Source organism: Dama dama, chromosome 5, assembly GCF_033118175.1.
Source record: "Dama dama isolate Ldn47 chromosome 5, ASM3311817v1, whole genome shotgun sequence".
NCBI classification, from domain to species: domain Eukaryota; kingdom Metazoa; phylum Chordata; class Mammalia; order Artiodactyla; family Cervidae; genus Dama; species Dama dama.
The window spans coordinates 15,060,276-15,076,882 of NC_083685.1; the positions used below are offsets into that span (position 1 = coordinate 15,060,276).

Sequence of the window (16,607 nt, forward strand, 5' to 3'; positions counted from 1 at the left end):
TTTTTTTTTAAAGAAAACTAAAGTCTATTTTAAAAAATATTCTACCATTAGGCAGAAAAACATGACTCCAATGTATAAATTTCTTTTTTCCCTGTAAGACACTTTTCTTTGGACTCAGAAGCCAGACTGTTTCATATTTTCGCTTGTTCCCTTAACTAAGTGATTGGTATTGTTGTTCAGTCACTAAGTCATGTCCAACTCTTTGCAACCCCATAGACTGCAGAACATTAGGCTTTTCTGCCCTTCACCATCTCCCAAAGTTTGCTTAAAACTCGTGTTCATTGAGTTGGTGATGCCATCTAACCGTCTCATCCTCTGTTGCCCCCTTCTCCTGCCCTCAATCTTTCCCATCATCAGAGTCTTTTCCAACGAAGTCAGCTCTTTGCATCAGGTGGCCAAAGTATTGGAGCTTCTGCATCAGCATCAGTTCTTATAATCGCCAGTCTAAAATGTTTTTGTTACTGGAGAATGCTTTCAGCTTTTATAAAAGAGCCCTTGTCCAATTCCACTGCAAAGATCTCACGAAGAGTCACTGAGCACACCCACAGTCTGGACAGTATTACGTCGTGGGAACCAGTCCCTCCCCTGTGGTCCCAGTGGTGCTGCGAGCATCCAATGCTTCTCAGTATGGCAGGCAGGCGTGTGAAATAAAATTCTCTGTAAGGCAATCTGCACCTCCAAAGACGCACACTCTACAAAAGAACGGGAAAACCAAGAAAACCTTACCGCTTTCCTAGACTTAACAGGTTTCCCACCATTCGCTGCAACACCTTCTTCACATTCACCACCCCGTACAGTGCTGCGGTCACATGCTGGCCGATCAGGTATTCACACTCTTTCACTGTCAGCTGCTTGCCTTTCCCAAAAGCATCTATGTAGATGTAGTCAAAGATGTCCAGGGTCGCCCTGCCCAAAGAGCAGCAATGTAGTGAGTTGTCACTCAGGCTGGAGCTGAACCAGTCAAAACCCCCTAATGAGCAGCTCAAATCAGAGACAGAATGTTAACACAGTTGCATTTCTGCTGAAAATATCAAGGCCTTGTCCAAAGTCTGAAAGCTGACCTTTATACATACTCTGATGAAGTAAGATGGTGGTACACCTGTATATAAGAAACAGCACTGGTTTGTGCCATTTAATATAGGTTTTTAGAGACAGTAACCCTAAAACTCACTGCCAGGTAGATCTATCCAAAATCAGTTGAAAGAAGTATTCTGGAATGCCTGAGGCAGTCAATAAATTCCACAGAGCAGCAGTTACTATGTATGGAGCCAGGGCCCCTTGAGACTGTGACGAAAGTTAGAGGAGTCTGAGCCGCAAGGCCTCAGCCCTGCAGACACCCTCAGGCGGCTCAGGTGAGAACCTGCTCCGGACCGCGGAGAGCTGTGTCCCTGGCCTCCACCCCTGCTCCTCCCTTGGAATGCTTTCCACGAACCCAGCTCTCGCACGAGGCGGGGTGGGGGTGGGGGTGGGGTGGCCGGCAACACCAGAGCCAGGCAGGGAGGTGGTCCTAGGAGGCGAGTTCTTACTGCAGTACCTCTAACTACACGGCATTTACCCGAGGAGGATGCCTGAAGGGCTGGGGTGGGACTCTCAGGGAAAGCTGTTTTCTCCTTTGAGAAACTATTTCACTTTGATCTTATGCCGACTGCAAATCATGCAAGAGACTTTCTCTTGGGCTGCTAGAAAGTTGTCAGATTTCTTCCTTGAGTCGTATCAATAGCCCAGCTTTAGCAAAACATATATAAATGTTCCAGAAATAAGGAATGCTCTTCAATCCCTTTTTAGCCTAGGAGAACCACACAAATGGACACAAGTTTATGGGCAAAAATTCTAAATACAACATGACCAAATCAAATACAGTGATGTATGACCTAAATCTGTATGATTGTTTCCTAAGAATGAAATGAGGGTTGAATGCTAAAAACTTCAGCACATGCAGACTATAAGAGCAAAATCAGATGATTCTATCTGTAGACACAGAAAAGAAATTTGAGGGGATAAAAATCCTAGTTATTAATAAAACTCTCAGGAAACTACAATTTTAGAAGGCAGTTTTGATCATCTCAATGAAAGGTACTGCTCCCAAACAACATGTCTGAGGTGAAATTGTAAAGTCACATCCAAGGCAGAGTGCCTGCTATCACTGTTTCTATTCACTGTGTACAAGAGGACCCAGCCAGCATAGTAAGCGAAAGAGACACAAACATATAACAGCTGGGGAAAAAAAAAAGAAATAAAATGTCATGATTCAGACAATATGATTATCTACACAGAAAGGCTGAAAGACCTAACCAATTATTAGCACTAATACTTGATTCAGCAGAGGGGCCAACAATCAACCCAGATTTAAGGAGCAGCCATACCCCTGTACGCCACCAATACATAAAAAGTGTCATTTAAACAATGACCATTTTCAGTAGCAACAAAAAGTGAAGGTACACAGGAATAACTAACAAGATGTCAAAGAGCTGGCTAAAGAAAAGAGTAAAATCCTTTGAAGGACATTAGAGATGAATTCAACGTGGAAGCAGATGTGCTCACAGACAGACGGAGAAGGGACACACATGGCACACTCCTCACACAAATCCGTGAGTCCAGAGACGCTCTGGGGCCAGCTACCACACGAGAGCTTCAAGAGGCCTGACCAACGGACTCTAGAGCTGCACGTGGACTTGAGGCTTAGAGGAGCCAGGGTGATTTTAAAGGGCTCCACGTGGGTCTCAGCCTCCTAGTCTTTAAGACTCACGATAAGGTCACAGTCAGCAAGCACTACGGTCTTGGTGCAGACACGGAGGCTGAAGGCCCAGCAGGTGTGCGCGCCCCCACAGGCCAGACCTCACAGGTCTCAGTGTCCACCAGGAGCTTGGGGTGCTAACAAACCATTTCACTGTTCATCTGCAATGTGGTATACATTCACTGCAGCCTAAAGAAGGAAAAACAGTCCTGTCGGCACAGGACGTGCCCAGCAACAGGTCACTGTGGTCAGTAACATGGTAATTGGTGTTTTAAATGCTCTGTATCATGCAGAAGTTCCTGGTGGACCATTATATAATATAAACATTTAAGGATGTTTTAGATATTTGGGGAAATTGGTTGAGTTACTCAGGGAGAGGGAATGGGCTGAAAAAGCATTTTTCTTTTCATTTAAAATAATGGAAAATGGGTGCCTGCTCTCCCACAGAGAAACTATCCAATACATCTTAAGAAACAGATTATATCTGGGAAACAAGGGAAGCCTGTACTTGCTATTTAAGGAAACACACACGTAATAGAATATAAAAACATGCATGGAAATAACAAATACTTTCAAGCTAACCTCTAGAAAGCAGAGGAGAAAGAAAATGCAGAAGAATACCAAGGAGGTGTTTTATTTCCCAAACCCAGAGGTGGAAACACAGAGGCCAGCATCGGAATCTGCCACGTGTGTAAAGCGTTAGGTTCTCTCACCGAACCCTCCAAACCACTGTATGAAAAACATCAGGCCCATCTTATGCAGGAAGCCCAGAGGAAGCTCACGTCTGAACCCAGACTAACTTCAGAGCTCAACTACTTTCTATCATTCTGCTCATCACTTCAGCAAAGGGAACCTCAGCCAGTCATCAGGAAGTAGTCTCAAAAAACAGGATGTAATCAAATAAGTTTGTTTCTTTTCCCCCTAAAGGGCACTTTTAAAATGAGGGCATCTCTACCCATTTGATGAACTGCATTCAGAAAAGCTAGACTACTGCTATAAAGGAGCTTTACGTCCAATAGGATACCAGGTTTATAAAAGAGAGAGAGAGAACAAACCAGAATGCTTTAACCTGGTCTGCAAAGCAGGCACACTGGTCACTAACCTTGCCTGAAGGAGCTCCCCTGCTGAGAACATTCCTATTCGTTTTTGCAAATGAATGAAGAACCTGGCTGCCCAGTTCCCTCTCCCTAGCCTCTTCCTCCATCCCCTACCCCACCCCCACCTCCCTTCTGTGTGAGGTTTTATGGAAGACTGGGAAGAAACAGCTTAAGAATTCTTCCGGGCTGGTGCACTGGGAAGACCCAGAGGGATCGGGTGGAGAGGGAGATGGGAGGGGGGATAGGGATGGTGAATACATGTAAATCCATGACTGATTCATGTCAATGTACGGCAAAAACCACTACAATATTGTAAAGTAATTAGCCTCCAACTAATAAAAATAAATGGAAAAAAAAAATCCACACATAAAAAAAAAAGAATTCTTTGTCACTGATTTGCTTTGGAACAAAGGGACTTTGAGATTCATACAAGACCCTGAACTGTTAGTCCTTCAAAAGTAAACTGTTTTCTTTGAGATAACTGGAGATTCACACTCCCGTTGAGGAGAAACAAGGTAGAAGAATGCAGAGCGCCCTTCTCCCCTGAGCAGATTATGGACTTGGATACAATCAAGAGCAAACCAGCTCTCTCACCACCCTGGCCCCCTTGGTAACCTCCGCTGTTACACTTCTCTCAGCACAGGGCAGTCACGCGGCGTCGGAGATGGCTCACCCTTCTGCCCCTTGGCACCACCTTAGTAAGAAGTGGCTGGGGAAGTTGACAGGCTCCAGTGGGACCCCCAACTGCCGGGCAATTGTCAGGTAGAGCAGAGACATGCTGATGGGGATTCCTGTTCTGCGGATTAACACCTAGAGGAGAAAGCAGGTTTTAGCTTCACACAGATGAACCACACCTTCTCGCCTCTTCCACACGCCTTCCCAGTCAGCGCCCACTGTGCAGCAGGTGCAAGGATAGGTTTTCAGACTTAAATGGATGAGTATTTTATTTATTTAGATCAGGGCTCTGCAGACTATAGTCCACATCAGACCGACCAGCTGTTTTTGGACTGCCCGCTTAAGAAGAATTTGAGCGTATTTTTCATGTTTACAAAAAGTTGACTGAACACTATTCCATAAAATGTGAAACCTATGTGAAATTCACATGTCCACGTCCACACACAAAGTTTTATGGGAACACAGCCACACTCCTTTGTTTCTGGATGATTTGCAAAGTTTTCCTTCACATGACTAGGGCAGAACTGAGCAGTTAGGACACAGGGCATTCGGCCTGCAGAGCCAGGCCAAGAGAAGTCTGGCCTTCACAGCAAAAGTCTGTAGACCTATGGTTCAGGCCCTCCTTTTTCTAAGAAGAACTTAAGGGTATTTCAAAGAAAAGTGTGTAGTTATGACAAAAGAAAATACAGGTCTCAGAGAGAGCAACAGAACAGATATAAAAACAGAGACAAGTAGGAAGCAAACAAAAAGTAAGTGTCAATGACGCAGTCGGTCACTTATTTCCTCCAGTCTTCCTGGAGGCCGGTACAAAAAGGGAGACCTGCTTAGTTTCACGGTTTACTGTTCACAAGAAGTGATCTGACCACACTGAGTCAGAGGAGTACCTATTTTGAGCCAGGAATTTACCTCGAGGGTTTTCAGACAAGAGGGTGCTCTATGATGAATCAGATAAAATCCACAGCAAGACCCTCACAGGAGAGGCAAAAAATAAGTTTCACCAGGCACTGACAGACCAACAAAATCTAGTATTTGCCCTCAAATACTGTACGATCCATCAGAGATAAGCTCCACCAGCATATATTATAACTATTTTCTCTCACCCCCGCATTTACCTGGTGCATGTATAAATTCAGGGCGTTGTAGTAATCCATTCGGTTCCCCTTGAACTTCAGCTGGTCATATAGGACGTGGTTCATGGCATCCAGCACCTGACTCTGGAGCTCTATTTCCATGATCATGGAGGATTCGCCTGAAACACAAGAGACCTGCTCTGAGGACACAAGCACAAATTACACCGTGATGCGTGTCCCCAACAAGCCCTGACGCGCAGACTGGCAACGTCCTCGGAAGGCTCATCAGGTGTTGCCAACGCTGGGTGGAAAAGAGACTGTGTTTGAAGCCTCTGACATCATCCGGGTGAACAGGTGGCTGTGTTATCAATCGCTTTGGGGGGACATAATGCGAACGCACTGCAGAATTTTCCAAATTAACCAATCACTCTAGGTTTTTCTTTTACAAATACAGCTGGTTCCAAAGCAATTCCACACCTGCCTTGAAGGCCAAGCTGGGGTGGCGACTGTTTATGCCCCGGAGGGTTTTGCAAACAAGCTCCACGATGCTGTCAATCTGAGCCTGGATGTCCTTGAGACTGATGTCAGAGAGAGGGTTGCAGTACTGGTCAATATACACTGCGCCTGAAACAAATAAGAATCACGGGATAAGTTCTTACATTTGCCTTTTCTTAACAGCGGTCATTCATCCTAGACTCCTGGGGCCATAGCTCTTTACACCACTCCTCAGACGGTTCCTATCCTGGATGTCAGGCCTGGCTTCTAATTCACTGAGAAGGGGCAACATGCTTACAACCAAGGAGCTGACATTTCATTATTATTATTAATATACCAAAACTCTCTCAGAGGTCAAGGACTCACTCTGACACATATATCCATGGTCTACTGCCGAGAGATAAATACCACAAAGGAGCTCTTTTCAGGCTACTTCTTTCCCCCTCTTAATTGTAATTCAAAATCCAACAACTCTGAGAACTCAATAGTATACAACAGCATTTTGACTTGAAAAAAAAAAAATCGTCGAAAGTCCACAATGTCACATATGCCATTTCCACAAACTATTCCCCTGAAAGGTGAGCCAGTAAATGGACTTTGGAGATAACTGGACTTTGAAATTAAACAGTTACACTCAGGAAACCCACAGCTAAAAAGCTGTACAGAGCACACCAGAGACAGTGTCAAAAATCATTATTCTTCACTGCCTCAGTTCACTTTTTAACCCTAGAATCGAAGAGCTAAGTTGCTTACTTGTCATAGGATATTTTCACTTGGGAAGTTGTGGATTCCCTTAAAATCCATGAGGTCTCAAACCAGTTCAGGACTCCGATTCCCTAACTTGATCCCCAATGGGTATCAAGTGACCTGGACTCCAGTTCTGGTTTTTCCACCAGCCCAGCCTGGTTCCTGGGCCTTAGTTCCCCCATCAGCCAGGTAACAAGGTTTCTGCTGCATGGCTCTGGGATCCACTGTATCTGACTGCTGCTTCCTAGATTTCATTAATGGCATCAGATGATTCTAGTCTGCCACTCAGAACCAGAATCCTGGAGCCAACTTCTATTCACTCAACTACTTAAAATAATCACTGCAGATGGTGACTCCAGTCATGAAATTAAAAGACGCTTGCTCCTTGGAAAAAAAGTTATGACCAACCTAGACAGCATATTAAAAAGCAGAGACATTACTTTGCTGACAGGTCCATCAAAGCTATGGTTTTTCTAGTAGTCACGTATGGATGTGAGAGTTAGACCATAAAGAAAGTTGAGCACTGAAGAATTGATGCTGTTGAACTGTGGTGTTGGAGAAGATTCTTTTAAGAGTCCCTTGGACTGCAAGAAGATCAAACCAGTCAATCCTAAAGGAAATAAGTCCTGAATATTCATTGGAAGGACTGATGCTGAAGCTCCAATACTTTGGTCACCTGATGTGAAGAAATGACTCAGTGGAAAAGACCCTGATGCTGGGAAAGACTGAGGGCAGGAGGAGAAGGGGATGACAGAGGATGAGATGGTTGGATGTCATCAGACTCAATGGACATGAGTCTGAGCAAGATCCAGGAGTTGGTGAGCAACAGTGAAGCCTGGCGTGCTGTAGTGCATGGTGTTGCAAAGAGTCGGACGGGACTGAGCGACTGAACTGAACTTAAAAAAATGGTATTACTTTATAATATTATAAATAAAGATGAAAGAGAAGTAATTGTTTTCATAAATAAAGCTCATCAAGTTATTCCTGATTATGGAATAAACAGAAGATGACTCTCAACTCCAGGACACATACGTGAAGACTCCAGGGCACTGAAGATATGTTAAGGAACTGAAGCAGTCACTTCAATTCCTTCTGGATAGCATAACCAACAAGATCAATCAAGAACAATCTGCACACAGCACTGCAGAGTATACCTTGATTATAAAGCCAAAGAACCAAGAAATACAGTGACCACTGGAGAAAGGATGGACAGGGTTTACCAGCCACTGCTGTGTTAGGTCGGAGGCAGCAAAATCTGCAAGTGCGGAAGCCATCAGAGAAACTTCATGCAAATGAAACCTGGAATGAACCTGGAGGGCGAGTAGGACTTAGAACTGAATCCTAAAGAAAAGGGATACCATGTATGAGGAAGTGAAGCCAGGTATCTGTGCGTAGGGTGCCAGTGAGGAGAGTGGCCTGGCTGGAGCAAATGGCACATTTTGGAGAGTGATGGAGAAAGGCCTAACCAAATTAAGGAGGGGACTGAGAGCAGGCAGAGACTTAGCACTGTATGTTGGTGACTTGGGAGTCAGAAGGGGTGATGCCCATGAAAGCAAGTGTTACTTAGAAAGCTGCTGCTGGGAGAGGTAGGGAGGCCTGCGTGAGACCAGGAATAGAATGGAGACATGATTCTGAGTAAGGAAAAAAAAATTAATGTACTGGGTAAATCACTGGGAGTAGGGAATGAAAGTGAATGAAGAGTCACACCTATATTTCATAACCATAATCTGTGGGAGTGTCTGGGTAATATGTTAGGAATTTAAAATCGTTTTTAAAAAATGAAGTCACATTGTGTTCTTGTCCAACTGGACAGGAACAGAAAGTTCTACCCATCATCCTGCCTGTCCACAGGACTTCTTTCCACTCACTGCTCATTATGGATGAGCAGAGACTCACTGACGTGCAGGAACATTTTGTCCTCATTAAACTCCAACCAGAGAGGTTAAGGGATTTGCTCAAGGTCGCATGGACACAAAACTGGACACATTTGTTTCTGATGTGGAAATGAGACTTTAAAACTTAGAAAAATGGGGACTTAACCTCCTTAGCTAAAATATCAGCTTCATACTTTGAACTGACAGTGCATCTTCAGATAACACTCTTTAGCAGACAGCTCAAGATTCTGACCAGATCTTAGCTCTAAATGCAATTGTTTTGCTTAGCTAACTGATCAGACCATATATCCCAACCTCAGAAGCCCATGTAGTGCAATTTCCTTCCTCCACTGCTTCTTCATCAGGGCCACTTTCCACTGCTGCTCCTAAGGGCAACTTAGCTGACTATCACAGTATCAGGGCTGAAGTCTCACCTTCAAGATACGATTCATAGTCATCAGGCTGCTGAAGAAAAGCCTTAAGATTATTCAAAATTTTCTGTTGCCTTAGGTAATAAAGAATTTTTTTGGCGTAGTATTTCCAGGTCAAAGCTTTTCTGGAAAAAACAAACAAGTTAGCAATAAGTCAATAAGAATTAAGATATTAACACTTTCCATTACCTATTTCTTTAAGTCATACTAATCATACTGTGTTAAGAATCTACTTAACAAGAAAAGTACAACTGGCTCACAAGCGTAGAGTACTTATCATGGAAACAGCAGAATTTAGGACTTGGAATTTGTAATTTACCAATAAATTACCTGTGCTGAAATTCAAGAAACGTTATCCATTTGGCTTCAGATTTACTAACAGGAAATGAAAGAGAAACCTGAAAAGTCAGGGGAATTGGGTGAGTCTCAGGAGACAGGCGTGAGGCACTTGGAAGCTTGCTGGCCACCTGGCACCTGCCAGGGGTAACTCGGCCTCAGGCTGCTGCTGCCTCGTCCATTCTCATGGCTTCAGATACCATCCATACCGACAGCCCCCGATTTATTTTCCAGAATGGATTTCTTCCCTCAACTCCACACCTGTACATCCAACTGCTACAATGACATCCCACCTCAGTATCTGATGAGACCTTAACTTTCTTCCCTTCCTAGGGAAGGCAACTCCACCATTCCAGGTGGGCCAAACCCTTGGAGTCATCCTTGACTCCTTGCTTTTTCTCACAGTCATGTTCAACCCTCTGCCAATAGTTATCAGTCTTATCATCCAAATGTATCGGAAACATAAACAAGTCTCACTAACTCATCTAAACCACCATCCTCTTTCATCTGTTTCATAGCAGCTTCTGCTTTGAACAGTCGCAGTCAATCTTCAACAGGGTAGCCAGAGGATTCCAGCTGACATGTGAAGTCAGCACAAAAATCCTCTGCCCCAAATTCTCCAACGGTTTTCCACCTTGCTCAAAGTAAAAATCCACGTCCCCATGATGACAGGAATGGCCTTTACACTCATGCCCCAGTGACCTATCTGACCCCTCAGTTCCTGTATCCCCCCCCTCAGTCCAGTCACCGGCCATGGGGGCTTTCTGACCGACCCTTCACCACAGCTGGTGGGTCTCACATTAGGCCTCCTCACCCTTAGGCACTCGGTCCCTCCTGACTAGAACACCCTTTCCCTGCGGATCCGCAATGTGTGCCCTCACCTCCTTTCAGGTTTTGATTCAAAAGTCACTTTGAGCAAGGCTCTCTCCAACCACTCTATTTAAAGCTGGACCCCCACCCCCCCCCCCGACTCCCTCACCCTGTTCCCCGGTTAATAGTTCTCTAGAACACTTCTCATTTCCTAAAACGTATTTCACTTTGTTCAACACCTCTCTTCTCCACTAGAGTGTGAGCTCCCCGAGGGCAAGGTTTTTAAGTGTGGCTCAATGCTGTAGCCTCAGCACCCAGAATAATGTCGGACACAGCAGATGCTCAGTAAATAACTGCTGAGCAAATGAATTCTCCACCAGATCTCTCAAATACACACAGGGATTGTGGGAAGTAACAGGGAATCAATGATTATCTTATCTGCCTAGCTTCACAAATAAAGGACTCTTCAATCTTCAGGGAGTAAATGAAAATCAACAGAGGTTTTACCAGCTTTTTAATCTTTGGGTTGTAAAATAGTGCAATTGAGAAAATCACATGAATCAAATAAATAACTTAATTACTATAAGGGAAACACCCCTGGATCCACCACTCAGGCCAAGAAACAGGACTTTGAAGAAACCCTGGAAGCCCTCCATGGCCCCTCTCCCCCTGCCCCACCCCCACCCCATGACAACCATCACAATCCGTGTTCTATGGTCATCACTACTTTGCTTTTCTCCAGAACTTTCACAAACATGCATCCCTAAAAACTCCAGACTAATCTGGTAAGCCCTGATGCTGGGAGAGATTGAGGGCAGGAGGAGAAAGGGACGACAGAGGATGAGATGGCTGGATGGCATCACCGACTCGATGGGCATGGGTCTGAGTAAACTCCGGGAGTTTGTGATGGACAGGGAGGCCTGGCGAGCTGCGATTCATGGGGTCGCAAAGAGTTGGACACGACTGAGTGACTAAACTGAACTGAATCTGGTAAGATTCCTTTTAAGTCACTTAATTCACAGGCTTCCCCTTCATCTTTTTCTTTCCCCCTCGTATTTTATTTGTTGAAGAAACCTGGTTGTTTGACCTGTACCTTCCCATAGTCTGGAATTTGCTGACTGCATCCACATGGCGTAGCTTAACATGCTGTCTTCTAAATTCCTGTAAACTGGATGTAGAGGCTTGATCAGATTCAGATTCCGTTTATTCTTCATAGGTGGTAGTGAGTCAGCTAAGAAAGCAATTGTGCCTCGGTTGTCTCTTGCTGTGATGTCAGCAATGACTGCTACTCAAAGGCCCAGGTCCATTCATTCACCAAAGGCCCTAAAGTGGTGATATTCTAATTCAACTATCCCTTTTCATTACTAGTTAGAATATTTTACTATAAAGAATAATTTCCCCTCATCTATCACCTGGTCCCCCAGGGGCAGCGTATATAGGAAAAGGCAGAATAAATGCTCACTACTTTTATCAGATCCCAAAACAATAATTTGGGTTGTTATTATCCTCCAAAGGTGACCAATTAGTTGTTGTTAAGTATTATGAGCTCACATTCTAGTTACTGTCCATGTGGATGATCGAATCATCACATCTTGGACCAAAGGAAGCCTCCTCACGCTGGCCCATGAACACTTCTGACGTGAAACAGTTTACTTGCCTAAAGCAAGCCTCCTGTCCATGAATACTTCTGACATGAAATACTGTTACTTTCCTTGCTACCTGGCTCCAGGCTTCCAAGATGCTTCTGGGTCATCTTTTACATTTTCTGCTCTGGACCTAGAATCAGCCATTTCTCCAGAAACCCTGGCTGCTTATGTGGGAAGTACTGACAGAAGACCACAATCTGAGGACTACTGATGATCATTTCTACTGGGTTGGTTCTTGCTTCCAGACCTTTTCAGTGAGTCTAGTGTGTAAGTGTGTGTACATATGCATACATATATACCTAACACATATTTCAGTATCAAGTATCTTATGAGTTCATACTGATAACATCTAATTTAAACTCACAACTATACAGTTTTTACCTTCTATTATATATATATATATATATATATATATATATATATCTTTTTTCCTCCAGGAGAATCCTGTTTCTTCAGGATACCAGGGATATATATATATCTTTTTTCCTCCAGGAGAATCCTGTTTCTTCAGGATACCAGGGATGAATCAGAATATCACATGATCACTTACTTGTCTTATTCCACATCTCTCTCTCTTTCATACACACACACACACCAGTCTTGGAATAACAAGACCAATACTCTCATCACCTTGATGGTTCCTGAAAACAGTGAAACATTTTGCTCATGCTCTCCCCTACCGTCTGTTCATTTCTTTTGGAGAGCTGTATTGTGTCTACACAGAGCTTACAGCCACCACATACAATACCTTCATCCCTATCAACTGTCACTTGGATTTAATTCTACAAGTAAACCTTTACTTAATGCTCACCACCAGTCCTTGTATTAGGGTCTCTCTGGTTATTTCGGTTGTTTGAAGCTTATTTTCTAGCACATTTTTCAGGTAGAGCTCAAAAGTCCCTGAATTACTGCAAGTGGATAGGTTTCGCCACAGCTTTTACACTTGGAAATCAATGTGGCTGGATATAAAAATCCTCGGCTGACTTTCTCCATCCTTGGATATCTTAAATGTGTTAACTCTTTTTCTCTGGCATAGACTACTCCTGTTGGAAAGTCTGATGATATTCTGACTTACTCTCCCTTGTAAGTGGCTTCATCTTTTTTGCTTGGATTCTCAAAGGACTTTCCTGTCTTTAAAGTCCAATAGTTTTACTGAAATATGCTTCGGTGTTGGTCATTCTGGGTCAGTTTTCTTAGCTATGGTGTATGCTCTTCTAATATGCTGCTTCAAATCTTTATTTACTCTTTTTTAAGACCACAAAGAATGTAAACGTAAACTGTTCTCAAATATCCAGGGATCAGTGCCTCAGCATTTATGGAAACTACACTTTTTCCTTCCTATGCTTTCCATATCCAAACATCAAGTCATTTGCCAAGAATGAATATAAATAGGGTCATTTATGAAAACCAGCACCCCAAAATATCTACAAACATGCAAGTATTCTGTTATTAAAAAACAACCCTGCTTTAGGTTAAAAATATTTGTCAGGCTAAAAAGTAACATATTTATGATATCTTATTTCTTAAAAAAACTATAATAATATACCTTTTTGCTGGCAATTCATATTCAGTCTTTTTGTAACCAATCTGATAAGTAAAAAAGCAGTACTTCATTATTATTTAACATTTATCTGAGTGAATTTAAAGGTATTTTTACTAGACTGTCAGTGCCTGGACTTGCTTTCCTGAGAATGTTATCCTCCTATCCTTTGTACATTTTAAATTCTCTTTTCAGAAATTGTAAGTATTCTACTGACTTTGTTTACAGTTTCTTTGGTCATACAAATCTATTTTTTTTACTGCAAAATCATTTGTCTTTTTTTTTAAGTGCCTTTGCATTACCTGTCATGGTTCAGAAGGAATTTGTAGATTGTACATGAAGTCTCCTGTTTTCTTGAAGAATTTTCATGTGATAATTTAAAATTTTAGGTTGTTTAATCTTAGAATTTAATTTTTGTACATGATGTAAGTTTTACTTTCTTCCAGGTGGATATTCAGTTATGTCCAATACCATTCATTAAATAATCCATCGTCTCCCCTCTGAGTTTAAATACGTTATCTTTTATGCTGGGACATGGCTTTGAATGATCCTCTGCCACTGATGGAGCTATCCATTTTTATTCAAATTTTGTAATGTTTGATAACAGGCAGCATTATAATATGTTCTAATATCAAGTGGTGGAAGTTTCCTATTGTGTGCATGTGTTCAGTCACTCACTTGTGCCCAACTCTTTGTATTCCCATGGACTGTAGCCCGCCAGGCTCCTCTGTCCATGGGGTTTCCCAGGCAAGAATACTGGAGTGGGTTGCCGTTTCCTACTCCAGAAGCTTCCCATTGTGATTATTTAAAAACTGTTTTTTTCTGGCTCTTCTTGTGAACTTATTCTTCTGTGTATATTTTATGACACTAATATCCATTTAAGACACACAAACTCTTGTTGGATCCTAAACGGAACAGTACTAAGTTTATAGACTAACTTTGGAAGAACTGACATTTTTGTAATAAGTCTTCTTATTCAAGGACATGCTCTGCCGTGTGCACTGAGTCACTCAGCTGTGTCCAATTCTTTACAACCCTGTGAACTGCAGCCGACCAGGCTCCTGTGTCCATGGGATTTCCCAGGCAGGAATACCAGAGTGGATTGCCACTTCCTCCTCCAGGGGATCTTCCCGACCCAGGGATAGAACCTGCATCTCTTATGTCTCCTATGCTCTGCCTTATGTTTTTCAAATAACATTCTATAGTCTGACTTAAGAAACTCACTCCTAGGAACTAACACTTAGAAATGAAAGCACTAAAAACATCACTCTCCACAGTAACACAAAATAGAGAAGAAAGTGATTATTATCAATAGAGGGATGGTTAAATAAGTCATGGTATATACTACAAAAAAGCAGGCAGTCATTACTAAAGGTGAATTTGGTTTTTACCAATTGATCAGGACAGATTTCCACAAGGTAATGTTGAATGAGGAAAAAAAAAGATATTTATTGAAAAGTACCTATTACATGATCTCAGTTTTGTAAAGTAATGATCCCCCTTCATCTTCATGTATATCATATTAGCATGGAAGCCTACAATCTAGGTTGTCATCATAAACTGTGGGAGTGGGGGCAGGGAAGGCCAATGCAAATGGAGGGAGAAGAGAGGAAGGAAAAGCCACATAAATAAGAAAAAAAAAAAAAGTCTGCACTAAACATCCAACCAAACCGAACCAACCAATAAACTCAGTATGTATTGACTTATGTATTTAAAAGTCTATGTTTATATATGCAAAAAAGAGAGGTCAACATTTATTTTTAAAGCTGCACAATACTGACTATTAGATCACACTTCAATTCATTTATAGATAAACCAAAATAGAAACAGAAAAATGACCTCTGCATCAGGACTCATCCAAGGCCTAGAATAGTGACACATTTTACCTCTCCCCACAGTTGTTCCACTGATAGATATTTTGCTCTCCTAAAACCCCTTTGACCACAGTAAAGAAAAATGTCTTACACCTTGTTTGTGAGCTATTTCACAATGAGCTCTCTTAAGGAAGATGTTAAAATAGCATTCTTATCTTCCATCTCAAGTCAAGTTTCCAGAACTTTTAGAGCAGAAAATATTTTTCATAGGTAAGTCAGGCTGGAAGCCAAGTCATCTTTCAGGTAAACTAGAAATTAACCTTCACAGCAGAAAATACAAAGCATAAAAAACTTTAAGTAACAACCAAGAGACAAAGGGTTCTTCTTGATCGGGAGCGATGAACGACTCTACCAGATATCTACAATGTCCAAAGCTAAAGTAAGATCACGTCTTACCAGAATTCAGAAACTATGAAAAATTATCCATTAAGTAAGACATGCCTAAGAAAAATATTTTTTTAAATTCAGCTCACAACAGGCAAATTTGGCACTGACAACAAAGAAAGGATAATTCATGTTACCCAAATGGCATAACAGACACAAGTACCCAGAGCACAGTATTTGACCCCCAGAAGGAATACATACTAATTCTCCCACAAGGATTTCTGCACCATTTCTTTAAATATTAATTGTCTTGGTATATTTACCTTGTATACATGGAATTTTTCAAAAACATAACTACAGCGACATGAATGTAACATGAAACATTTGAAATACATGTCTCTTGGTTCAGCCACACACCTATTACAGCAATTAATCCTGGGGTTATTAATAAAACAAACTCCTGATAGAAATACAGCTTACCTTCCTTCCATATTTAGGATACACACCAGCTCATCCTCAAAAAATATCTCTGGGCCCTCAAGATTCTCAATGTCACTGAAACCGTTACAAGGGACCTATGAAGAAGACACACACACAGAGGCCTCAGTGAGGAGTAGCCATGCTGTTGTCTCTCACACACGCAAGTTACAAGCAAAGCTGTTCACTTCCAAGGAAGTGGTAACACCTCTCCCACACTATCTGGCACCACCCACCCACTAGGGGAGAAAAGGAACCTGTGGGGTAACAGTAATTTGTTCAAATCATATTATTAGCTGCAAATGAATTATATTTGGAATTTATAGACTGGAATTTCTGAAAGTGATAACCCAGAGTTCTCACCTAAGGAAAAACAACTCTGAAAGGAGAACTAGAAATATAAAAACGTATCTTTCACAGTACCTATTCTGTGCTGGCAACACTGTATTCAACTAGGAGTCCAGGGCCAGAGAGAGA

At 42.2% G+C, this 16,607-nt stretch overlaps 1 protein-coding gene across 3 annotated transcripts in view; it reads right to left on the reverse strand.

Annotated features, from left to right (window-relative positions):
* FBXO21 (F-box protein 21) overlaps positions 1 to 16,607 on the reverse strand; it is a 36,557-nt gene that overhangs the window by 17,158 nt on the left and 2,792 nt on the right. For all 3 annotated transcript variants that reach the window (XM_061141871.1, XM_061141870.1, XM_061141869.1), the window contains exons 3-8: positions 16,134 to 16,228; positions 9,127 to 9,248; positions 6,054 to 6,200; positions 5,619 to 5,755; positions 4,505 to 4,641; positions 727 to 906 (exon numbers count right to left, since the gene is read on the reverse strand). In XM_061141871.1, the coding sequence (XP_060997854.1) occupies positions 727 to 906; positions 4,505 to 4,641; positions 5,619 to 5,755; positions 6,054 to 6,200; positions 9,127 to 9,248; positions 16,134 to 16,228 (818 nt within the window). The remainder of the gene's footprint in view (positions 1 to 726; positions 907 to 4,504; positions 4,642 to 5,618; positions 5,756 to 6,053; positions 6,201 to 9,126; positions 9,249 to 16,133; positions 16,229 to 16,607) is intronic.